Raw genomic sequence first — 26,491 nt, 5'->3', positions numbered from 1 at the left:
CAATAATAATATCAAAAACTAATACTAAAACTTAGAATATTAGAATAAACATTTTTTTAATTCGAATAAACTTAAACTATTAAATGAACAAGTATACATATATTGTTAATTTAAAAGGTTTAGTGTCTTATAATTACTGAACTTTTTCAGATAAAGGTCAATTATAACCGTATTTTTTAAAAACATAAATTTTATCCAATTCTCAATGAATATGCTTCAATTTTAATCAATTATTCATTTCTTCAATTTAATGCCAATAGTTTTTGATTTTTTCAATTATTGTTACTTCATAAATTCTATCCCACTTTTGATAAGTATTTTTCAAATAAAAGATGTTAGATTTTGTTAGACTTGAAAATATTATAAAAATTTAGTTTTTCTAAGGATGAACAATTACTGAAATTGAAACATGCTTATTAATATTTGACTGGTTTTTTCTAAAAGTTATAGTAATATATGAAATAGGCCAGTAAAATTTAAAAAATGTATGATGAAATTTTTAAAATACACTATCATAACTAAATTGTGGTAGAAGTAAAAAATTAAAATTTCAATAATATAATTTAAATTATTTTCAACAAAAAAATTGATAGTCAATTACTTATTTCATATTTTAATGATGAATAAAAAGAGAATAGATAAGAAAATATTAGAATTGAATTTTGGAACTCAATTGGTGGTACTATAACTTAATTTCATTAAATAATAGCAGAAATCTATACAACATAATCATTACGCTATTTTATTCGTGCAACAAACTAATAACGTGCTAGCCATACAGAATGTTCAGTAATTAAAAGATTCACTATCTCAAATACTCATTAACTTGTTGTAAAAATAACATGACGCAACAGTTTTATAAAATAAACACTCAACAACTACCCCATATATTGATTTGGTAGATTCGAAAGAGTTGGGATAGTATAATGGAACAAAGGATCAATCCACCCTTTCATGTCGGCATAAAATATCAAAAAAGTCAACCCTACGAAATCGTATCAAAAAAACTCGAACTTTTATCATTTCGTATCAAATTCCTCGATCCTCTTCAGTCGCACCTTTGAGTGAAATACACGTGCTATAATGTCTTATTTTTGTTTTTTTCTTCGTTCAAGCATTGTTCGCCGAACAACAGTAACAATTCGACGTTATTACCGTTCGTCTCTTCTATTCGTCGAACTCATGCTTCAGTTCGTTGAACCAGGGGACAGATGGAACTGATGGCGAAGCAATCTGGAGCCGCAGTGAGGCAGAGGCAACACGAGGTTTATAATGATGGCGGTGGTTGGTTTAAGATTTTTTTTAGAGGTAATCATAATTAACTAGAATTTAAAAGGTTAATTAGAGTTAATAATTTTTTTAATTAAAATTAATTATAATTAGTTTGAATTTTAGTTAAAGTTAATTTAGGTTAATTAGATAATTCAGTTTTTTGTGAGAGGGGTGAAAAAGAATTCAAGTTCATTAAATTCAAAGCAAAAATGATCCAATTTGTTTAAATTTGACATTTTTTATCAATTTGAGGAGACGAATTGATCCTTTGTCCTATTAGGCTATTATATGCAAATATTTCTATTACTAAAAAATAAAAATAAAAATAGGTAAAAGGTACAAAAAAACCATCGAATTTTTTCAGTTGGTACAAATGTCCATTATACTAAAAAAATACATATAACCACCCGAATTCGATTTTTTGGTATAAATAACCTACTGCCGCTAACAGAATTTAACTCTGTTAATTTTATAAATAAAAGGTACAAAAAAGCCATTATACTTTTTTAAAAAGAATATATATAACCCTATAAAATATTAAACTTTATATCTATGTTTTAGACAATTATATTATTACCTTAATAAAGGTATATATCGATTATAATTATGATATATTTTATATAAATTATATATATATAGTATTTGAAATATAGAAATATTTTTCAATCAATAATAACTTATATAAATTATTAATTTTTATTCATTCTTTAAAATATCTATGTTTATACTGAAATATTATAAATATATAATAAAAATATTATTTCTATAATAATAATAATAATAATAATAATAATAATACAACTATCTTAACAAAAATATTACTCCCTCCGTCCCACTCTAATTGACAAAATATGGAGTTTTTGGTGTCCCATTTTAATTGACAAAACTATCATAATTATAATTTTTTCCTTTAACTTTCCATCTTTACCCTCATTTAAATTTAAACTTTTTATGGGAAAATGGTGAATATTTAATGAGAATTTGACTAATATACTAATAGCATTAATTAGCTCCATTATTAATAGAGGGGTATATAAGTAACTATCTATGTCATTTATTAGTTTGTATTGGTTATTATAATTTAGTTATTTTGTCAATTAGAGTGGGACGGAGGGAGTATATAATAACCAACAAACTGTAGTTCACATGAGATAAGTGCCGGACAACAAAACTGTGAAGGTCGTGGATTGAATTCCTCTCACAAACGCTTATTCTCCCTCAATTATAAAAAATATACTTGTATAATATTAAATTTACATATCTAGTCTGCTAATATATATTATTATAAATTAAAAATTAAAAACTTAGAAATATTTTTGTACAAATATAAATTTATTCTAAAATTTACATACGATTAGTTCTTTTTTTAATAAACATCTCATATTATTATTTTTAAACTTTAGTACTTATACATACATGTGTGTGCGCGCGTGTTTGTGTATAAAAATTTAGAAATATTTTTCAATCAATGTTAAATATAAATTATAAATTTTAGATATTTTTTATAATACTAATATATAAAATAATATATATATATATATATATATATATATATATATACATATTATATTTTAAGAATTTAATATTATTATACGTTTATAATATTTTAGTATATAAATAGATACTTAAAAAATGTGTAAAAATTAATAATGTATATAAGACATTATTGAATGAAAAATATTTTTATATTTTTATATTTCAAATATCATACATATATATATATATATATATACATATATATATATATATACATATATATATATATACACACATATATATATATATATATATATATATATATATAATTTATATGGTATTTTCTAAAATTATAATGGATATATAGCATTTTTAAGGCGATAATACAAATGTTTAAAAAATAGTAGATTTAATATTTTATAGGGCGATATTTGGTCTTTTTGAAAAGTATGATGGTCATTTTGTACCGTATACTGTAAATTATAGCGGAGATAAGATTATGTTGGCGGCAATGAGTTATTTGTACAAAAAAATCGAGTTTAGGCGATTATATGTACTTGTTTTTAGTATAATGGGTTATTTGTCAACTGAAAAAATTTGATGGTTTTTTCGTACCTTTTGCCAAAAAAATATTAATGAAAAGAAAAACAGAGTGGGTTCCAAGTGTGAGTGTGTGCATGAACATTACAGCTGACATAGATGTGTCTTCTATATAACCATGACCATAAATAAGGCCTAAACCTCAGATTTTTCAGTCTATACAAATCAAGATTCCTTTTCCATTGTAATTATCGACACAAATTTCTTTCAAAAAGTTCCCACGCATAATTTTCTAGCTAATAATTTCCACCTTGTCATCGCCAAATGCTGCCGTACACCACCGTAGAAGAGGCGGCGGCCGCACTTGGCCGGAACCTGACATCCGCAGAGACAATATGGTTCAATTATTCAGCTAATAAATCAGATTATTGCCTCTTTTGCCATAACATCCTGTTTCTTTTCTTGATTTTCTCCGTTGTACCATTGCCTGTTGTTTTTATTGAGCTTATGAGATTTTATAATCATAAGATTCAACAAAAAGTAAAGCTTTCTCCATCGGAAATGCTTAAGTGCTATAAAGATGTCATGAAAATGTTCATCTTTGTTGTGGGTCCTTTGCAATTGGTTTCCTATCCTTCTATCAAGGTCAGCATCAATTTCTTTTTAATGTTGAGATTTTATAATTGGATTCTGTCAATGTTGAGATTTTATGATATGGGTATTGCTTAAGTTGATTTTTTATGATCTGGGGATTGTTAAAGTTTTGATTTTTAATTGCATTAGATTTGTAGCTTTAGTCTTTCATTTTTATGATTTTTGTTGAGAATTGCATGGATTCTCTAAATTATAAATAGAATTTATATGCTTAGATTTACTAGTTTCTGCATTGGTGATCATAATTTAATTTATATTCCAATTTGAATATCTAATTTTCTGTAAGATAATGATACTTATTGGAGTTTCTGGAATTGAAAAAATATGTGTGAAATGTAATTGTTTCTATTTGTTTAATCCTTTATTTTCTGTTTGTATGACAATTAGGTCTATAGAAATGTGAATTGTTTTATTGGCATTTCTTTTAGGTAGTTGGATAATCATTTTATTAGTTTTGAGTCTCTAGATGGTGACTGGAATGTTCTTAAAGTTAGGAGAATTTTCTCATTTATTCGCAATGTTGTTGTAATAAAATGATACTTTAATTGTTTACTGATATGGTAGATTTGATTCTTGCATACTCAGATGATTGGGATCAGAACAGGTTTGCCATTACCTTCAGGATGGGAAATTGCTCTTCAGTTATTGGTATATTTCATGGTGGAGGATTACACGAATTATTGGATTCATCGATTCCTTCATGGAAAATGGGGGTATGAGAAAATCCATCGCGTTCACCATGAATATGCTGCTCCTATTGGTTATGCTGCTCCGTATGCGCACTGGGCTGAAATTTTGATACTTGGAATACCGTCTTTTCTCGGACCAGCAATGGCTCCTGGTCACATGATCACGTTTTGGTTATGGATTGCTTTAAGGCAGATTGAAGCTATTGAGACACACAGCGGGTATGCATGCTGTTCTTTTCATAATATTTGAGATTCCTATTATTCTCTAGTTGACTGTGGCAAAAATGATTCTAACTTTAGAATTGTTGTTGCCTTTTACTTTATTGAAGAATTTCTGGTAAAAGTAATAGGAGATTTCAAGTATCTTCAACAGTGTGCCTGCCTTTTCATTGATCAGGACTAGGATCAAGTGATCAACATGTCACTTTTTTTTTCTCTTTCTTTACTTGTAGTCTGTTTTGCTAAGTAGGCTACTGTTGATTTCTAACCCAACCACCATCTAGTTAAGTAATAATGGACACTTGGCAATAGTAGGTGATTTTCTGTATGTGTTGGGTGGGAATAGAAACTCTCAAATGGAAAACATTAACTGTGGGAAATGGTGAAATGGCATTGTTTTGTAAGAATAGTTATAAATATAAGGTTTGGGAGTATTAGAAGCGTTTTCAGAAATGAAAACAAAACGTCAAAACATAGGACTCAATGATCTTCGTGCAAAAGTTTTTTCTGTGTTTGTCGTGCACAACCCACTGAGGTCAAAGCCTTGCAGCTATTATGTGTGTCATGTAGAGTACGGCTTCTCTAGATCAATATGTTACTGGGTTGCAAGGGGAATTTAAATGATCCTATATTGATTGAATGTTATAGTAGTTTTAGTAACTCATAATAATTTATAGTAGTTTCTTGCTGTCTTGGTTTCATTTACACTTTTGAAATGATTATATAGCAGAAATTACAATAGAAGTGTTCATACCGAAATAGGAAACAATTCTTGTAGGAGCCTAGATTTGTTTCTATAGGAGCCATTTACCTGTGAATGGGAGTATGTCTCCAACATGATGAATGAGACTTTAATTTATTGTATAATGACGCATTGCAAGAACTAGCTGCTACGAGGATATAAATTTATAAGTTGATTTTGGGCTTAGACGATGAATGGTGTTGTATCTTTGCACTGTGTTTTGACAAAAATCTTCTGGGCAATGTAAAATATGATAGCAGGTTCAAAAAGGCACCAGATCTACTCTCTTGTCCTCTTATTAGAAGGGAGTAGAATTTTTTGTGCGTTATTGACCTAAACCTGGGATTTTTGCAATCGACTTAGAGGCATGTGAAGTAAATGGATTTATTTTGTTTCTGCTTGTTTTAGACATTCTATGTTTCTTTTTCAGGTACGATTTCCCCTGGACTCTAACCAAGTATATTCCATTTTACGGTGGCGCTGATTATCATGATTACCATCACTACGTTGGAGGACAAAGCCAGAGTAACTTCGCTTCAGTTTTCACCTACTGTGACTATATTTATGGAACTGATAAGGTAAGGAGATAAATCTCGCCACTAAACTATTTACGCTTCCATTTCAGCTGATCATTTATGTGGTCTGTTTTCTTTGATCAGGGTTATCGGTATCAGAAGAAGGTACTCAAGAAGGTAAAAAAAGAACTTTCATCATTCTTCTCTTGTTCAGTATTACATCAGTCTTTGTTTATGATAAAAGTTCCATGCTCTTAATTTATACAGTTGAAAGAGGAAATGGCAAATGATGGCGGGCAGAATGGATACAATGTTCCTACGCAAAATCTCAAATCTGACTAGCTGCTGAACTGCGGAACTGTTGTTAAATCAAATGTGCTTAGGGTACATCTCTCGGATATTTTCGATTTGAAGCTGACATCAATATGTTATTAGCCTGGTTAATTTAGAGATCTTAGTATGGGAGGTTAACTGTGATTTGTGTAGCATCAGGGTAAGTAGGTTTTCCGTATTAAGTTTCAGCGTCGGGGTGTTTTGTTGATGAAGTTAAGTGGATTTGCAATTTGAAGTGTTGTTTAGGAGGACTGTTTGTTGAACATCCAAATGTAAAAAAAAATGCAAATGTATCCATGTTTCTTTGTGTGACTTGAAATGCTAATATTTCATCCTAAGTATTTGTTGAATTTTATTGTCTGGGATCTAGAAATCTGCTTTGAACTTTGATTTTGAATTTTTCTGTTATTGTATGAAATTCAACAGTAAACAATGAATCAAACATGGCCTTTGTATCATATGAGCCAACACAGCTTAGATAAATTTCTTAATGACTAACTCTTAAAATGGCATCAAATTTGCAATTCTTTATTGGCATGTAATCTGGATTTTGGCAATCTAGAAGCTGTTTAATCATAAGACTGACGTTTTTATTTATTAAACTTGTTGATTTTAACAAGTTGCCCGTCTAGCTCAGTTGGTAGAGCGCAAGGCTCTTAACCTTGTGGTCGAGGGTTCGAGCCCCTCGGTGGGCGTCTTTTTTTGTTCTTTTTTTTCCTGAACCATCTAAAATCTCTATAAAAGGCTGGCCCATTCAGATTGCATCTCCTAACTAGACTGCAGCGTATTTTTTGGTCTATTTTTGCTGAACCACCCGAAATCTCTATTATTGTACTCTTGACATGTAGAATTGTCAAAATGATATGATATAGGATCAGCCCATCAGACCATCAGCCCAATACAAACCTAATTGGATTTTTTTCACAAATTCCCTAAAATTTCTATGTTATGTTTTTACATCACAATATTGGTTTTGACAGTAATCTCTCAAAAAAATAAAAAACTTTTCATAAATCCCTCATAACTCAAAATTAACTTAAATTAAAAAAAACATTAGGACAATTATGACCCCCAACCACTTCTTCCTTTTAACAAACCAGAGAAGACAAAGTTGAAGGCCCCTTGAGTGTTGTTATCCTCATCGGACGGCGACAGCGGTGATCTTCTCAGAGTGCATTTGGTTCACTCTTCTTTATCTTCTTTTCCAATTTTTAGCTTCAACGGCGGCTGTTTGGAGTTATCAGAGCAGGGAAACTGCAATTTTGTTTTCTCCTATCCGATTTGATCGATGCCGACATGGTTTCTCTTGTGGTTATTTAAATGGTCTCGCCGGAATAATTATTGGTTTATTCTATTGGATCTAGGTCATTTCTTGCCACTTCTTAAACTCAAAGCTTTTGTTAATTCATCAATTAGTTTTCAACTTTTAAACGAGGAAAAGGAGATTGTGAAAGAAAGGAAGATGTTTGCCTTCTAAGATGAAGAAGTTGAAGAATATCTGATGTTTTTTTTCTCAGGGACGATCCTTTACCTTGAATTATTCTGTTAGTTGCCAATTTTAGTTTAGATAAATAATGTTCATTGTCTTGTAGATTAAATTAATTCCAATGGCATGGGCTGCATTTTATCGAATTCATGTCTCAATTCTTTTGTTTTTGATGATTTATTATTTACAGATTATATGGTGTAGTTTTCTCTTTATGATTTGAGTGCTTTCTATTTATTTGAGTTTATAAATGTGATTCTGTTCTATTGTTTATCTATGAAGAATAATTGTTTCTATTGTAACTATAAGAGAATTAAAATTGTATATTTAATAGTGTTTTCATGTTGTTATCTACAAATATATTATACAATATTTAACTCTATTTATAGTTTGCATGTACTGTAAGAAATCAGTTTTAAATTTTATTAAAAATTGAATTTAGGTAGTTCAGCTAATATAGGTTCACATCCGGTACACATCAAATTGATATTTGATTTTATAGACAGTCAAATAAATTTTATTTAAAGAGATATTCAATTTGATATTAAACTAAATCTCAAAATTCTCTCTATATAAAATGTCATTTAAAATTGTAAAGAGCAATAAGACAAATTTTATTTAAAATTGAGTTAAAATAGTTTAGTTGATATAAGTTCACATCCGATTCACATCAGGTTGTTTTTGGTTTATATACTATCAAATATATTTCACTTAAAAAATATATTCAATTTGTGATTAAACTAAATCTCGAAACTCTCTTTATGTAAAATGTCATTTAAGATTGTACAAAATAACAAAACAAATTTTATTAAAAATTAAATTAAGGTAGTTCAATTGATATAGGTTCACATCCAATTCACATCAGGTTGATTTTTGGTTTTGTAGACTGTCAAATATATTTTACTTAAAATAAATATTCAATTTGTGATTACACTAAATCTCAAAATTCTCTCTATATAAAATGTCATTTAAAATTGTAAAAAAGTAGCAAGTTAAATTTTATTAAAAAAATAAATTAGTTCAGTAGATATAAGTTCACATCAGGTTGATTATCGTTTTATAGACTGTCAAATATATTTCATTTAAAAATATTTCTCTGTAGTTTGTGTCTATAAAGTGAGATTTCCGGAATGTCTATATCTGTTCTATTAAATTATTAATTGATCTAATTTTATATAATTTACTGTGCATAGATACTATTGCATCTCCTTATGGTCAAACTTTCTTTCACAAACCTACTAGTAGAGATTTTGATGGCCGTCTCATTTTTTTTTTTTTTGAGAATAATGAAAATTTCATTAATAGGGAAATAAAAATACAACTTGATCAAATATTGAATATATCAATACATTCAAGAGGTATAATAATAGAACATCAGTAAAATAACAAAAAATTATATCTAATTTCTTCAATCGCATTGACGGAGCTCTTTGAATGTGCAACTCGGCGATCCGTCTCATTATTGACTTCATTAGTTACTTCTTTCAAACAACCATTTTCCTTAGATGGGAAAAAGTTGCCTATTAATCAGTTTTATACATTTTTGATAAAACCATTTACTCTTTTTGATCTTGGTTTTTTATTTTTTAAAATTTGGTTATAAAATCAAACTTTGAATATTACACTAAATTTCAAAATTCTCTATTATAAAATATCATTTAAAATTGTACAGAGCAACAAGACAAAATTTTATTAAAAATTAAATTCAACTAGTTCAGTTGATATAAATTTGCATCTTCCTACATCACATGCATCCACTCTTCAAGAGAATAGTTTATGTTCATATGGAAGAGATAAGTCTTCCGTCATGAAGGTATTAAAACAATCCAAAAGTTAAGATATCATTATAGACAAATAGCCGATAATTTTACACATAAGTAATATGAGTTTAATAAAGACAATTTGATATATATTAAATTTGGAAAATTGATAATAACTGCTTCAACTATGTCCTTCAGTTTACTCAAACCATCATTAAATCATTAATAAACTTCAAAAACTCCTCGCTTGAGATTTAACAGCTAATATCAATAGCGATAGGGACTTCAAGACCTCATATGCAGTTTCCTTTTCCTCTCCATGCCTAAATTTTAGAACTTCAAACAAAATAACAGAACACAAATCTTTCAATTTATTGTAATTAATTTCAAATCTTTCACTACCAATAAATAAGAAATTTCAATTCAATTAAAAATCAACAACAAATGTATCTTCCCACTAGCAATTGGGTTTTTGGTTCATTATCTTATTAACTACTCTTACTTTTTTCTCGTCATTTTTCTTTTTCTTAATTCAGTTCTTGATTTTTCATTCAATTCCGACCACATTTCTCCCACCTCCTTCTAAATCCGCTTACTTAATCTATGGATCCTCCGACCACCGGAGGCCCGACAAATAGAGAATAGTACAAAAGCACCGATGTAGAAGAAACTCAATAATAAAAAAAGATACTGATCCAGCGAGGGAGGGAGGCTGGGAGCAGCACAAGAGATCTGACAATCAGAAACAACAATAGAAAGCGGCGATGAAGGGAGCATCACCGGAGATTCGACGGTAGACAATAGAAATAACCGTTTGAGAGAAATAGAGAAGAAGAAGTGGGGTATAATGATTCAGTGTGACAAATACACAATAGTCTATATGTACAATACGGTTAAAATAGAAATGTAAAATATAAAAAAGTAGGCATGAAAAGATGTTTTAAATTTTGAGAGACTTCTGCAAAAAGTTAAAACACGGGTCACTAACATAAATTTTTCAATATTTGAGGGAATTCATGTAATTTTCTCAAGGCCTAATCACTCAAAAACCCCTGACCTTTAAAGTTTTTTTCAATTCCACCCCGACGTTGAAAATTTATCAATTTTACCCACTTTTGAATTTTCCGTTTTCAATTGTACCCCAATATTTTAATTTGTTAATTTTTTTACTTAAATGATGAAATCATTCAATTAATTAAGTCTAAACATGAAATTAAATTCTTTTTTATTCAAAAACGTACAAATAAGTTCTTTATTTTTAAAAACTAACTAAAAACCATAATCAAATTAACACTAATTTAAATTCTTAATTAATTTAACTAAATTTAAATAAATTTTTAAAATATACAATTAATATATGCGAGACATGGAGAATGTTTTAAACAAATTTCCAAACACAAAAGACGTTAATTTAATTTTTCAGGGTACAATTGAAACACAAAAATGCAAAATAGGGTAAAATTGACAAATTTTCAACGTCAGTGTATGATTGAATAAGGGTTAAAAGGTCGGGGTTTTTTAAGACATTAGGCCTTTTCTCAACCTAATTCTCTATGAGGCCCATAAAAGCCTATGTTCGCAAGAGGATGTTTAACGTTAACCAAGTGATGCTTTAATAGAAAAGTTAGGATTTCGAAAACCTGAGAGAAAACAAACGATTCTAAAGAAAATGTGCCTACAAATAGCAATAGAACTTGTCTCTAAACCGATGAGAAAGGGAGTTCTTGGCTTGGTGATTTTTCAAATTCAGTGAAGCACCATTCTAGCGTTTTCTCCTTCACTCACAAAGAAGTTGCTGCTCCCAAAATACACTTCATTTGTTGTCTGTTTTCAGGTTCAGGAATATATAATTAACCGTGTAATATGTAATTACTTGTGCCTACCTACAAGCTGCCCGTCTAGCTCAGTTGGTAGAGCGCAAGGCTCTTAACCTTGTGGTCGAGGGTTCGAGCCCCTCGGTGGGCGTCCTTTTTTATTTTTTTGTTTTTTCCACGTTATGTGTCTTATGACGGTATACGAAAAACAGTAGAAACTGTATCAGAGACAAAATTGAAATCTCTACAACAATAATTATCCAATTAATTTGCATTTAAGTGATTTACAGGTGGAACTATAACGTTAACCAAGTGGGTCCCACAATCATGTGCTTTGATAGTATTACAATACAGCTGTTTGTAATTTGCAAAAACAAGCTTCATTTTGGTATTAAGGTCTTATTGGCCCCACCTTTCTTAATTTTACCCTTTTTAATCCTTTTCAACTTTTGTTAAAGAAGAATAGTGAAGTTTTCTGATGAATTTTGGTAATTATTTCTTAGATCCTATTGGCTTCTTTTTGTGGGCATCATTTTGGAATGTTTACCTTACCTTACACCAATCTTTATCATACACGTGGTTGTCATCTCTTTACTAATCATGGGTCCCTAATAATACATTACCAATGCTGTTTTTCTTTTTCCATGCCAAACACGCCTTAGCTATTTTTATGTTTAAATAATATGTTTTCATTTAACCATAATAAAATTTAAGTTATTGGCGGAACTTGGATAAAAGTTTATATGAAAAGAAAATTTTTTATTGTATTTTCAAATTTGTTAACACTCTTATTCTCTAGCGCCGGACTCGACTCGAAATTTTATACACATGCTTTAAGTGTGTTTTTTTATTTTTGTAACTGCATTGTCACATGAGTTACTAACGCTGATGTATATAAAGACATATTTGTATTTCTTTTCAGTTCCTACTGAGAAATGCAATTTTTTTCTTAATAATATGGTGAAAGTGTTGAATGTGTTTTTTTTTAAAATTGCCAGTGGTATTTACTCATCTTTCCGAACTATGAAGACATAATTGATCTTCGCTTTGAACGTTAGAGGCATATATGACTCTCTTTTTCCCTCTAAAATAAAAGCAATAGTTAAATCTGGTTGACATTAAACGGTTTCTGTTGGTAAAAAATAAACATCATTTTTTATTATGGTCAAACAATATTAAGTGAGAATTTGAGTGATCTTTTTAGAAATGTTAGTATTTATACATATTTCCGAAACATAAAAATATAGTTGACCCAAAAGTTAAGGATATATATAATTTTTTTCTCAATATTTCAAATAAAAACTTATCAATAATATAATACAGATTTTTTTCCAATATTTGGTCCACATGAGAATATTCATCATGGACACATTTTCTGTTTTGTGACATATAGTGACTCCTAAAATTGATGTCAAACAAGACATGCAATTGATCCCACATACGAAGCATATTTCAATGATATCTTTTCTTTTTCATTCTGGCATTTGAAAAATTTGAAAAATATTTTACAACTCATTTTCAATGTGCATATATGTTTGGCCATTTTCTTGGATATTGAAATTATGATGAAAATGGATTTTGCCCTTGTAGGTGAAACCCTTATTACAAAATCAAATGTATATTCTTGAAATTTAAATATGAAGGTGATAAATGATTGTTGTCTTGTGTACAAAAGAAAAGAGATTAATGCAACTTATTATTAAAGCTTTAGGCGAAGCCTTGGAAACCGGATGGGCTTACCAAAAAAAAAAAAAAAAAAAAAAAAAAAAAAGAGTTTAAAATGATTTTACCACTAGTATATAGCAACTCATTACTTTTGCATGTTTCTGAACAGTAGTATATCATAATTGAAGAGCTTGTAGTGTGTCTTACCTACTTCAATTAGCAGAATAAAAGCTTCATTGAAAGGACACACAAATTGTTGACAATATTCATGAATTTTGAATTTTATTTTTCCAGATAGAAAATCAGAACAACTTTTATATAAATAAATATCATAATTTACAAGTAGTATAGAGATAATTCAATAAATAATAAGATGTTCATGACTAAGGAGAACAAGAATATAAAGAAAAGCTAACCATAATTATTGTGTAGCATAAATGATGGGGATAAAAAGAAGAAAATGGAAAAATAAATTAATTATCATTAATTCAAACAAAAACAGTTATATGCAATAATGTAGACTATGTAGCAATTGATAAAAGGACTAATATGTAAGAATTTTAATTATGAGATACCAAGTTAGGCACTGCACATTAAGCTCTTTTTTTGTAATTAACCACGTCTAATTATCTTGATAGCAAGATATTTGCCTGGTTAATTCACAATAAACTGTCTACTTTGATCCAATTTAAACTTTTTTCTTTAATTTGGATTCAATTAAGTGCATAATTTCTCATAGCTATAGCACATCATGCGTTTGGCATAATAGGTTCTTAATAACAAACTTATCAAACTCGTGCCAGCATCAATGCATCAGTACTATAGTAATTGTGTATGTGATTAGGACCTATGATTCAACAATATCATTGTTAAGACTTCATATTCTCAAGTTTCAACAAAATTTGATGATTTACTAAATTTAAATTTGTACTCTTGAGACCACAACCAGGACCATTAGTCATCGATTGTTTTTTATTTCTTTCGACATTATTTCTTAACCGTTTTTAATTTTTTTAGTTACATCACCACTAAAGTCTAAAAATTCTCTCTTATATGAGGTCAAAACAAAACATTTCACTGTAAATCAGGATATTAATAATCAAAATGACAATTTGAGTATATAATATACATACTAATTAGGAAAATACCCACCTCGTTTAGACTATGGAAAGGCTTAATCATTCAAAAATACTTCATCTTTTTAATTTTTTTCGTTTATGATCCAAACTTTTAAAATCATCAATTTTATTCTATTTTTCAATTTTCAATTTCAACTATAACCATTGTTCAAATTAGAGTGAAAAAAACGTTCAAACATATATGTCCTTCATTGCATCATATTGTTGCAATTTACCGTTTACCATCAAGAAGTCCAGACATGAAGTAATGTGAAAGGTTTATTTGAATCTTTTTCTAATACAATTTACACAAATGGTTACAATTGAAACTTTGAAAAAAAAAAAGATAAGCTTGAACATTTTTGAAAGTTTGGACCGTGAACAAAAAATGTTAAAAATGTGGAATATTTTTCAATGATTAAGCCATATATGTAAAACAAGACCAAACTCATTTAGAAAACTTGTTCTAATAATTAAGAAAACTTATTTAAGAATTAAGCTGATAAACTCTCAACAAATTGCATAGTAATCTACTGATTAAGTGTTTGTCTATCCATTCTTAGTTATCTTGTTTTAAAATGATTTTGATTTTACTATATAAATATGTTGTATCCCTTAAATTAGTATTATATCTCTTATGATGAAGAGATTCTTAACCCAACTAAGCTAAAAAGGGACGTGGATGCTCTTAATTTCTCTAAAAGGAGTTTTCTCCACTAAAATGTAATGTTTGAATAGTGATATTGCTAATTGCTTCAAATTTGGTAAACCTAATTAATGATAAATATACAACCTTAATCCGAACAACAAAACATGCCATGTTGCTTCATTAATAATTGCTATTTTTTTGTAGCCTTCATTCCAATTCAAATGGGCTCAGCATACAATGGAATTAAAAAATGGGAAGAAACATTTCAAAATTATATCTATAATAGAGGGAAAAAGTGTAAATAAGGAAAAATTGAGGGGGTTACTTGAGTTGGATAAAAACAGAACAATAAGGGACACATTGTTGCTATAATATGTTTGGAAAAGGGAAAAAAGAAAAAACAAATTACTTGTAAGCACTTAAAGTAATGAAAATGACAAGATAAAAACACAATGTTTCTATTTTGAAAAATAATTCTGATTCTAAGGTCTTTGTATTAAGTATAGTGAAAGATCAGCATTGTGGTGGAGACCAGACTATAAGGTCTAATATTCAAAATTTCCCTTTTTTGAGCATACATACAGAATTTTAGGTACCAAGTCCCTATATTGTCATAAACCACAATCAACTTAATTTGGACTTATAGATCATAGCCCCCAACCTATTACTATTTCAACTTCAAATTTAATCATGAGTATCTAATTTCAAATAAATTAATAAATATAATTTTATGCTGAAATATATTGCCAAATTACAATTCAAAGTTGCATGTCAAAATCAAATTAACTAGGGGTAGGAGCTTTTTGATTTGTTTTTTTCTTCTTCAAAATATCATTTTTAAGAACATAACATGACCGGCCCATTAAGCTGGTTCGAATGGAAATCAAATGTCAGTCATTCTTGTTCAATTCTTTCTTAAAAATCAAAAATAAACTTCAAGCTCTTTAAACCGAAAACAAAAAACAAAAAATTGTTGAATTGTGAAAATGTATTTTGTATTAGAATATAATTTATTTATTAATTAATTTGATTCATTTGTCAGACAAAATTTTAAATATGTGTTCAAATTTTAAATATATAGACATGTTTCAGAAGAAAAAAAATCATATAATAGATATATATATTTATATTTATCTAAATAATATCGATGGTTGGTACATATCAAAAAAAATATCGATGGTTGGACTGAATCATGAAATTGTGGTGACACTAATCTAATTGCCGTTTTGGTTTTTAAAACACATCAAAATATGGTTTACATTTGAAAGGTGAATGACAGCTGAGGAATATGGTTATTGATTAGGCCAAATTTTTCAAAAATATCAAATTTTTGCGATTTATGTCAATTATGACCAAATTTTTTAAAATTGGTAAATATAACCCGTTTTGACAAATTGTGTTCTTTTTACAGTTAAATTCGAATTAAATTGATTTTCTTGCCAACATGAGAATCATGTATATAAGATTAAACCAAATATAATTACAATAAAATATTAAATTTTTGTGTGTTGTTTCATAATAAAAGGTTTAGTCACAATAAAAAATCAAACCGGTTCAAAAAAGACTATCAAAGAAACATAATATGTAAAAAGTGGTTATATTTTCTGATTTTGAAAGGTTTGGTCCTAACTGACATAGATCGCAAAGATTTAATATTTTTTGGAGGTTTGGCTTATTGATTAATACTAACATCTACCGTTAATATTGACCACTAACCTCAATTAATGCCTTAATAACCACCTTCATTTTGGTAGACAAACAAAAGAGTAAATTATTTCAAGGCCCCTTATATTTGTATAACTCACAGATTGATATCTCTTATTTTAAAAAAATCAAATAATTTGGTATCTCAATTTTAATTTCGTCAACAATTATGGGCCTCTGTTAGTTCTGTTAATAATTTAGTATTCACTTTCAAACAATTTGGTACGTCATTTACAATTATATTAACAATTTGGTACCTCACTTTCAATTATGTACGATTTGATACCTCACATTTAATTCCGTTAACAATTTAGTATCTATATTTAACAGAAAGTTGCAAATATTTACAGAATAAAACTGAAGTACCAAATCGTTTGATTTTCAAACAAAAGATACCAACTTATAAACAAAAGATACCGACTTGTAAATTATGTGGGAGCTTTAGAATAATTTGCTCTAAACAAAATTTTGTTAATATTGCTACTAATGGGTATAGAAAAGGTTAATATGGCTTTCTTGACCCTAACAAATCAATAAGTTTCTTTCATTTATTTTGTTATCCTCAAAATTTAAAGATGATTTTGTTGTAAGCTTATAATTAATGAGATTGCTTATATTTGAATTAACCAAAGACAAGTTCTTTAAATGTATTTTTTGTTCTTGATACAATAATTTCTGTAGAAGGTTACGTCAATGAGCATCTCTTTTTCAAGAAAGGAAACATTAAATGTTAATAATGGATTAGTGAATAAGTGAAGATAAGTGAACATAAATCAAGATTTGATAGATAAATTACTTGATTAAAACACCAATAATTAATAAAATACCAAATTGTTAATCACTTTATAAAAGATACTCTAGAATTTATCCTTCATCCAAACAAAGCCAATTATTTTTTGGGTTAATTACTATTACCTACTTGAGTTTGTATTAAATTAATGTTTACTACCTTAATTTTTTTTTTAAAATCACTATTTTCTCTTAATATTTTTGTTTTCTTAAAGAGAAACTTCCCTCGTACAGAGTTTCAATTATCTAGCATCTAAAGCTTAGGGGGTAAAAGCTATTTTCTGAAATTAATTTTAAAATGGGATAATAAACTTACATTTTTTTAATGTCATATTTTGGCACTCATTCAATTTCAAAATTCCAGATTAAAATATTTTCAGTAATAAAAAGTCAGAAACTTTCATTAGACAAAATAGCTTTCAATGTTGTCCTTCATTTGAAATTTAATTTTGTGTCCATTTTAGCAAAAGGATAGCCAAGAATAAGTGAATGTCTCTCTATTCTAAAAATGACTATAGGATAAAATAAAGAAAGAAGGTTATGTATTGATCTTTTTAATCAAACAATGGAATTATCACACTACTATTTAAGTTAAGCATTTGGATGAGTGACACCCATACCATTCTTTGGTCCCTCCATAACTCACACATTTATTTATTTTTTCTTTAATTTGCATGAATCATAAGCTAAATAAATAATAATATTAAAAAGAATCATAAGCTAAATAAATTATAATAATAAAAAGAATCATAAGCTATTTCATCTTAGTTCATAGGATTCTATTGCACATTACAAGCTTCTTATACACTTGAATTTAAAGTTGATCAAATTTGCCAAATTACAGGGTGATTTGACATGCTTTAGGTACTTAGCTGGTACAAATATATTCCAAAATGAGGATACTTTTGTCATTTCAGTATAGTTGAATTAATGAATATTAGAGTTAATTATTATTTAGATAATTTTAAAGAGTTCTTTTAAAAAATAAGACTAATTTTTAAATATTTTTGCATAAACTTTAAATGTAATTTACAGAAGAAAGTGAGGGACTGAGGGTAACTTAAAATATGGTAAAGTTATAGTGTCATCTTCATATCAATATTTATTTATTGCACAAATGTTGAAAGTTGTTATAAACATTGTATCTCTTCAGCCAAAGTCAACAGAATAAAAGAAATCAAATGATTTATTTAGTGTTCTAATGGGTAGAGTAGGAAAATAATTTACAATAAGAAGAAAATTCAGTTAATCTCTCCAGTATCCACTTTATGCCACATAATTTTTTGTTTAGATTGGATTATGAAAATATGTACACCTAATTAATTAAATAGAAATTAACATTATATAATTATATAATGGGTGGCGATATTTCCAGATCAACAATTTATACGGCCAGAGCAACTTTTAAATATTGGACACTATTATCCCTCTATTAATTAGCATTCATTTCTTTCTTTTGACTATTCTTTTAATTCTTAAATTAGCCTTATTTGAATAGAACACTTAAGCTTGAATATTTTTTTAATATTAATTTTTTTTTAATTGAAACCACACCTTTTAATAAACCTGTAAATTAACTTTCCGACGGCATATTTTTGAACTTTTTATGGCTTTGATAATAAAATGATGAATAAAAACGCAATATCACAATTAATATATATCACTTGCACTCAACATTGTTAGACAAATGCAAGATATATCATGGTCAATGTAAATTTCACCTACACTTGATTTTGCCACTACAATAGAAAGTTTTCTTAACATCACAATTAATTATTTAATTTGAACAAATTAATCTGAGTAATAATCAGCATAGAAAAACGTCAACATTCGACACCCATAAGAAAAAATTATGTGAGAAGATGTATTGCATTTTTTAAATATAATCATTACTTGACTAATAGTGTTGTTAAGAAAATTAGTTTTGCAGGTTTATCAAAAAAATTAGTTCGATTAAGGAGAAAGAAATCGATATAGAATAAGTATTCAGATTTAATTTAAGTGTTTTATTTATTATCAAATAAGGCTAATTTAGAAATTAAAAGAATAGTTAAAAGAAAAAAATGAATGCCTAATTAATATAGGATAATAATGTCCAATATTTCAAAGTTGCTCTGGCCCTATAAATAGTTGATCTGGAAATATCGCCATCCTTATATAATTTGCATAAATTAAATCAAGATAACAATAAACTCCTAACTCAATTGGTCAGAGTAGGTTTGGACCATATGGAAAGCAAAAATGTTAGTGATTTATGAAAGATTATGGGAAAGACTTTGAAAATTATGAAAAAGACTTGAAGTTTATAAGAAAGATTGTGATCGTCAAAAGCATCGACTTCGGCATCATGATAACAAGATTGTTTGCGATGTATTTAAAGTTAATGTGGATGACGTAAATGGCATATAAAATTTATAAATATTTGTGAACATATTTATATATATATATATATAAATCATATATGAAAAATATAATCGTTTCTATCTTGCATATCTTCAGAAAAAAAATTAAAATAAAATCTTCAGCCAAGCCCTACTCTTATAAGCATTCACAATTATAAACAAAGGGAAAAAAATTCCTCCAACCCCCTTTTTTTTGGTTGCATTTGGTCTCCGAGAAGAATCTCAAATGGATTTGTCTTGGTCAAACACTGTCCGCAGAAACAAAAACTGTTGATGGAATTAATTCATCAAATTCCTAGGTTGCCCTCTCATGTCCATATCCTCATCAAATTAATATAAAATTCAAAAATTCTTACAAATTAATACAAAAATAATACTAGTAATTATAATAGAAAAATCCATCAAAAAAAAAAAAGAAAATAAAATGAAGGAAACAGACAAGAGGGATCCTTCCCTACAAACCTGAAACCCCAACAACATCAAAGAAAATATAAAATATTTTCTACTAACTTTTAATAGAGTTCTTTATTTTTTTCATAATTTTTTTATTTAGTTTTAATAAATAATAACTTTTAGAATATATCTTTTTATTTATTTTATTTAAAATCAACCAATGAACTATTTACTGTCGTCTATCGAAGAAATATATAAAAATAAAATTTATTAAATTACATTTAAACTAGAAGTACTATAAATTTTTTAAAATTAAAAATATATTTCAAACAAATAAAAATATTTAAAATTTACTACCAAATAAAGAGCATAAAAACATGAAAAGGATGCCAAAACAAGAACCTCCATATTTTCTTTAAAATGCGCGTGTAATTAACGCTCCAATGACCAAGAAGTGACAACCAATGTCTGTAGTGCTTTCGTACGTCGACTGTGGTGTTATTTCATTGTAGCAGTTTCCATCAACATAGCTTATTCATGTTCCCCCACTCGCACTTTACCGCCATCTTCAACGACGCGCCACACCAGTTCAAAACAAAAAAGACTAGAGCCACTCTCTCCTTTTCATTTCCATGTCTTCTTCTCTCTTCTTTAGTCACTCACCCATCCATTAAAAAACTCCAAAGTCACAATCTTTTTAAACAATTAACAATCAACTAACCAAACCCAGATCGAATTACCTCATCCCCGGCATGAATACCCGCCGGAAAATCAAACTCCGGTTACCACCCCAACCGGTGAATGCAAAAAATTAATAGAAACAGCCAACAAAAACTGTCATTTTTAAGCCTAAAGTTCTTTTTTTATTGATTTTAAAACAATAATGGCTACAACTAACTCGGCAACTACTACACCAGTGGACTCAGCAGCAGCAGCAGCAACATCAGACGAGGTTAACGCAAAAGCTGTACACAAGAGATACGAAGGTTTAGTAATGGTTAGAACCAAGGCTATTAAGGGTAAAGGCGCGTGGTATTGGGTACACTTAGAGCCTCTCTTAGTTCATAGCACAGACACCGGTTTACCCAAAGCAGTTAAACTCCGGTGTTCTTTATGTGACGCTGTTTTTTCTGCTTCTAATCCTTCAAGAACTGCTTCTGAACATCTTAAACGTGGCACTTGTCCGAATTTTAATTCTTTGCCTAAACCCATTTCTTCTATCTCCCCTTCTAATACCCCGCCGCCGCCGCCGCCGCTTCCCACCGTGGCTTCACCGTCGAGTGGCGGCACTTGTGGCGTGGTTGCTCCGGTTCCTTCTGTGGTAGTGCATAATAATAGAAAACGTTCGGCTGGTGCAAGTTCTACTTCACCATATAGTTCTGTTGCTCTTAATACTAGCTCTTATCAAGTGAATAATCAGTTGGCTGTTGTTGATCCGACAAGATTTTCAGTTGATTTAGCTGTGTTGCCTCAGCATCAGCATCAGCAGCAGCAGCAGCATTTGATGCTGTCTGGTGGGAAAGATGATTTGGATGCCTTAGCTATGCTGGAGAACAGTGTTAAGAAGTTGAAGTCTCCTAAAACTTCTCCTGGTCCGGCTTTGAGTAAGTCTCAGATTGATTGTGCTCTTGATTATTTAGCTGATTGGGTTTATGAGTCTTGTGGGTCGGTTTCTTTTTCTGCTCTTGAACATCCTAAGTTTCGTGCATTCTTGAACCAAGTTGGTTTGCCTGGTGTTTCAAGAAGAGAGTTTTTTGGCGGTAGGTTGGATGTTAAGTTTGAAGAAGCTAAAGCTGAGTCTGAGGCAAGAATTAGAGATGCTATGTTTTTTCAAATTGCATCTGATGGTTGGAAAGTTACTAAAAGTGAGTTGAATTTGGTAAATTTGACTGTGAATTTGCCTAATGGGACTAGTTTGTATAGAAGAGCTGTGTTTGTTAATGGCTCGGTTCCGTGTAAGTATGCTGAAGAGGTTTTATGGGAGACTGTTTCAGGAATTTGTGGGAATTCTGTGCAGCAATGTGTAGGTATAGTGGCAGACAGGTTTAAGGCTAAAGCATTAAGGAATTTAGAGAATCAGAATTACTGGATGGTTAATCTTTCTTGTCAATTTCAAGGGTTCATTAGTTTGATTAAGGATTTCAGCAAGGAGCTTCCTTTGTTTAAATCTGTTACTGAAAACTGCTTCAAGCTTGCAAATTTCATCAATAACAAGACCCGAATTCGAAGTTGTTTCCATAAGTATCAATTGCAGGAGTATGGACACGCGGGATTATTGCGAGTGCCATTGCATGAATACGAGAAGATGGATTTTGGTCCTGTGTTTACTATGCTAGAGGATATCTTGAGCTCGGCTCGAGCATTGTCAATGGTTTTGCTGGATGAATCTTATAAGACAGTGTCCATTGAGGATCCAACGGCTAGGGACATTGCTGAAATGATTAGCGATGTGGGGTTTTGGAATGAAATGGAATCTGTGCATACACTAGTCAAGTTGATCAAGGAAATGGCTCAAGAGATCGAAACAGAACGGCCATTAGTCGGACAATGCCTGCCACTTTGGGATGAACTAAGAGCAAAAGTGAAGAGCTGGTGCTCAAAGTTCCACATTGCAGAAGGAGTGGTGGAGAAAGTGATAGAAAGGCGGTTCAAGAAGAATTATCATCCTGCTTGGGCTGCTGCATACATACTTGATCCGCTTTATTTGCTCCCAGACACGAGTGGCAAATACCTTCCTCCATTCAAATGCTTGACCGCTGAGCAGGAGAAGGACGTTGACAAGCTCATTACCAGGCTAGTCTCTAGGGAGGAGGCTCATATTGCATTAATGGAACTAATGAAATGGAGAACAGAAGGGCTTGATCCGGTGTATGCAAGAGCTGTCCAAATGAAAGAACGAGATCCGATTACTGGAAAAATGAGAATGGCCAATCCGCAAAGTAGTAGGCTCGTGTGGGAGAGGTATCTTACCGAATTTAAATCACTAGGAAAAGTTGCAGTTAGGCTTATTTTCCTTCATGCTACTGCCTGCGGATTCAAATGCAATTGGTCTTTGTTGAAATGGGTGTATGCTAATGGACACTCAAGAGCAGCATTGGACAAGGCACAAAAGTTGATATTCGTTTCAGCTCACTCTAAACACGAAAGGCGTGATTTTTCTAGCGATGAAGATAAGGATGCAGAGCTTTTCGCATTGGAAAATGGTGAGGATGATGTGCTCAATGAGGTTCTTGTTGATACATCTTCAGCGTAACATCTGTTTTTGCTAATTTTTGAAATTTAAATTTGTAGGATTTATTATATTCTTTCTGCTATCTAATTCTTCTTGTACTTCTTTTACTTACCCATTAGAAGTTTTTGGGCATTTAGATTGAAGGAAGAGTGGGAATTAATAGGGAATTCAGTTTTTGTATGCCCAGCTAGTAATGCATGGCCTCATGATTTTAGTTATTGCCCTTTTATCCTACTAGAATGATTTTTTTTGAAATTTTTGGAGTTTGCAGTAAAGATATCTTCTTGTTTGTAAAGATAGCAATTGCTGTATGAAGATAAATTAAAGATCATGAAGAATTTTGTTCCTCGAGTTATTCGGATAAATGAGCATCTGTAACGGAATGGTTTTTTTGTTTTTGTTTTGGTTCTAAACTGCTAACATGTTTGGATTGGAAATGTTGATATCAATGCATCATTCACAATTTTGATGTACAAGCCATTCTGAAACTTTAGTAAATTACTCTGTCATGTGATGTGACTTACTGAGTTGAACTCTCTATGCATTCACCATTTTGCCAGGATTGTTGAACTTGAAAGTACTTCAACTCGAAAGGCGATTAGCTTTATGTATATGCAATAGTGCAGAATACCCTATTTCTCCACTTCTGTTGATAATTTTAATAGTTCCTTGAACAACAAGCATTGTAAAATCATATCTACAGTTTGAATTTCATGTTTATGTTTTCATGTATATGATAATGATCGAAACGAGTTTGTCTGAAAATTTTCACTTTTTTTAGTCCTAAATTGTTTGATCCTTTAATTTCATGTATAGGAATATCTTAGCAGACAAGAATTAGGAGCAGGTTTCAGTTCTAGGTATGCTAAACCAGGCAATTTCATTGACTAGTCACATTTTAGGAAAACTAGTTTGAAGTATATGTTTATAATCATGATTAGTTGAACTCAAGACTAATATTATGCTAAATTGATTTTTTTTGGTGGCAGAACTATTCGACAAAGATATGGTTGGACTCGAAAGGCCACCATAAGACGGTTGGTGACTAGTAGAATGAGATGCACCATGATTAAAGGTGGAATGCTGTCATAAGCATCCAAGAAGGGGCTTGACTCGAGAAGTTAGTCGAACGAGCTGGTTGGGTGAATGGCGAGTCAGGTTCCGAAACGTGGGTCAAGGATCTCGGAAAGGCCTCAGAATTCGTCTTTATAGCTGGAGTCATAACTGTTTATCTATTATTCTTCATCACCTCAATCTAAATTGCCTGGTTTTTGTGTGTTTGGAAATGTGTAGCCCCACCATGAAGAAGTGGAAGTCTTTTTCCATAATTTGGTTTCTATTGGAGACAGAAAGAAAGAAAAGAAATGAAGGTTTTTTTTTGCCTATCAAATCATCTTTGTAGTAATTGAGCAATGCCTCTCCATAATTGCAAGAAAAAGTGTTTAAAGGACCCCAAAGCCAATGGAAGACTGTCGGCTTGAAGACGCTCAACCTGATTCTGCACCAAAAACGTTTATGAAATTCCGAAAATTTACATCTATAACATATTCTTATAAAAAATATTGTTTTGCTGTTATAATATTTCTAACGTTTCCGTGTAGCATAGTTGATTAGAAATTCAATGGCGTCTGCTTATTGATTACTGTGAGAAATTTTTTTATGATATATCTAAATTGTATTGTTGAATTCTGATTTGGTTTTCACTTATTGATAAATCTTTTAGAATACATAGTATGTGTTGTAAAGATAATGATTTTGATTAGGCAAAATGCATATTTGAATTCCCGCACTTGTTCATTGTTTGGCATTGAATCTCTATACTTTTGTTTGTCAACATTGTGTCTAATTTATACAACTGGGATAAGCTTTTTATTCATTTTCATACTTTAGCTTTATTAAAATTTAGTATCTACACTTTTATTTTTATTAACTAAGTCGCTAAACTTTTTTTCCTGGTTTCAATTGATGCCATTAACACTTTCTATAATGGAGGGATTCAATATCTACACAATGAAATATATAAGCGTTCAATGTTGATAAAAAGAAGTGCATGGATCCAATGCCAAACACAAAACAATTCTAGGGACCAAAAAATGCATTATGGCTTTTAATTATTGACAGTAAAATTCCATACCCAAACTGGAAAATAAAGTGAGATGATAATTGTGGGAGTGAGATGGGCACATAAGATCAAAGTTGGATGATGATGTATTTAACTTTTAGTTACCTATCAGGAGAAACAAGGAGAAGTAGTTAATTTGTTGGCCAAAAAGAAGAATGACACAAAGAGGAAGGGCTTGAAATTGATATGCATACAAATAAAAGGTAAGTTTGAGTGAAAATGGTTAGTCATCAACAAACTTACTGCAACCAAATCACTCTTCCAATTATGGAATGCTATGCTATCATTGACTCTTTACTGTATATACCTTTAATTTTCAACAAACCATCCACAAATGTAATATTAATTTACCCTCTCACCATCTTCAAAGTTCACGCGAGTTATTAAGGCGCTTTCTATATTTAAACCAGTTTGCGAGTTTAAACCGTATCTATATTCAAAATTTGAAGTTAATTAGAGTTTTATCTCCCACAACGGACTTATTCAGTTTGAATGAGAATTAAACTAGATATAAAAGGTTTCAAAATATTGTTTCATAATTGAAACTCGCCCATAACATCTCATATATCCTATACAGAAAAAAAGAATACCCCTCATCATGCAAACAGCTGCATTACAAATTAGTGGATGAATTAAATTAAATTTTATTTCTAAAAATAAGTAGTCATGGCCTAATTTTATATTTTTAATGATTATTCTTAATTTTATTTCGTTCAATTCTAAAGTAATTCACAACTAAAATTTCTTAAAAATATTATCATATCCATTCAAAAAAAAATTAAATAAAATATGTTTTCACTTATCTAACTATATTACTTTTACATAACTGTTATCGGCATTTAATTTGTTATATTTAGTAATTTAAGAGTTCTTTTTTAAATATAGAATACTATTCGATAAATTCATACCGAGGGCTT

At 29.9% G+C, this 26,491-nt stretch overlaps 2 protein-coding genes and 2 non-coding genes across 6 annotated transcripts; all 4 read left to right on the top strand.

Annotated features, from left to right (window-relative positions):
• Nucleotides 1-3,416: 3,416 nt before the first annotated feature.
• On the top strand, nt 3,417-6,795 carry LOC126679082 (methylsterol monooxygenase 1-1-like). Its single transcript, XM_050374020.1, has 5 exons — nt 3,417-3,933; nt 4,528-4,850; nt 6,023-6,170; nt 6,252-6,284; nt 6,375-6,795. Exons 1-5 carry the CDS (start codon nt 3,613-3,615, stop codon nt 6,447-6,449), a joined length of 900 nt encoding a protein of 299 aa, XP_050229977.1. The 5' UTR covers nt 3,417-3,612; the 3' UTR covers nt 6,450-6,795.
• A 267-nt stretch (nt 6,796-7,062) lies between these two features.
• TRNAK-CUU (transfer RNA lysine (anticodon CUU)) lies at nt 7,063-7,135 on the top strand. The gene has a single exon. It is a non-coding gene; the product is annotated as a tRNA-Lys (tRNA).
• A 4,443-nt stretch (nt 7,136-11,578) lies between these two features.
• Nucleotides 11,579-11,651, top strand: TRNAK-CUU (transfer RNA lysine (anticodon CUU)). The gene has a single exon. It is a non-coding gene; the product is annotated as a tRNA-Lys (tRNA).
• Nucleotides 11,652-20,821: 9,170 nt separating this feature from the next.
• Nucleotides 20,822-25,179, top strand: LOC126677422 (uncharacterized). Of its 3 annotated transcripts, XM_050372026.2 has the most exons (3): nt 20,822-23,423; nt 24,269-24,312; nt 24,442-25,179. In XM_050372026.2, exons 1-2 carry the CDS (start codon nt 21,104-21,106, stop codon nt 24,277-24,279), a joined length of 2,331 nt encoding a protein of 776 aa, XP_050227983.1. In that variant the 5' UTR covers nt 20,822-21,103; the 3' UTR covers nt 24,280-24,312; nt 24,442-25,179. The 3 variants fall into 3 exon arrangements, with proteins under 3 accessions (XP_050227983.1, XP_050227980.1, XP_050227982.1); XM_050372025.2 differs by lacking the exon at nt 24,269-24,312 and having other exon boundaries at nt 20,824-23,423; XM_050372023.2 differs by lacking the exons at nt 24,269-24,312; nt 24,442-25,179 and having other exon boundaries at nt 20,822-23,817.
• The last annotated feature ends 1,312 nt before the right edge of the window (nt 25,180-26,491 follow it).

This window comes from Mercurialis annua, linkage group LG4 (assembly GCF_937616625.2).
Source record: "Mercurialis annua linkage group LG4, ddMerAnnu1.2, whole genome shotgun sequence".
NCBI classification, from domain to species: Eukaryota; Viridiplantae; Streptophyta; class Magnoliopsida; order Malpighiales; family Euphorbiaceae; genus Mercurialis; species Mercurialis annua.
The sequence above is the reverse complement of the archived record's forward strand: the minus strand, read 5'-3'. Positions and strand labels throughout refer to the sequence as shown.

What these genes read in the sequence shown, in the direction of transcription:
- LOC126679082 (XM_050374020.1), top strand. Translation starts at nt 3,613, where the DNA reads ATGCTGCCGTACACCACCGTAGAAGAGGCGGCGGCCGCACTTGGCCGG. An exon ending in TTTCCTATCCTTCTATCAAG is followed by an intron (nt 3,934 to 4,527) that starts GTCAGCATCAAT and finishes TTGCATACTCAG; the next exon opens with ATGATTGGGATCAGAACAGG. An exon ending in ATATTTATGGAACTGATAAG is followed by an intron (nt 6,171 to 6,251) that starts GTAAGGAGATAA and finishes TTCTTTGATCAG; the next exon opens with GGTTATCGGTATCAGAAGAA.
- LOC126677422 (XM_050372023.2), top strand. Translation starts at nt 21,104, where the DNA reads ATGGCTACAACTAACTCGGCAACTACTACACCAGTGGACTCAGCAGCA.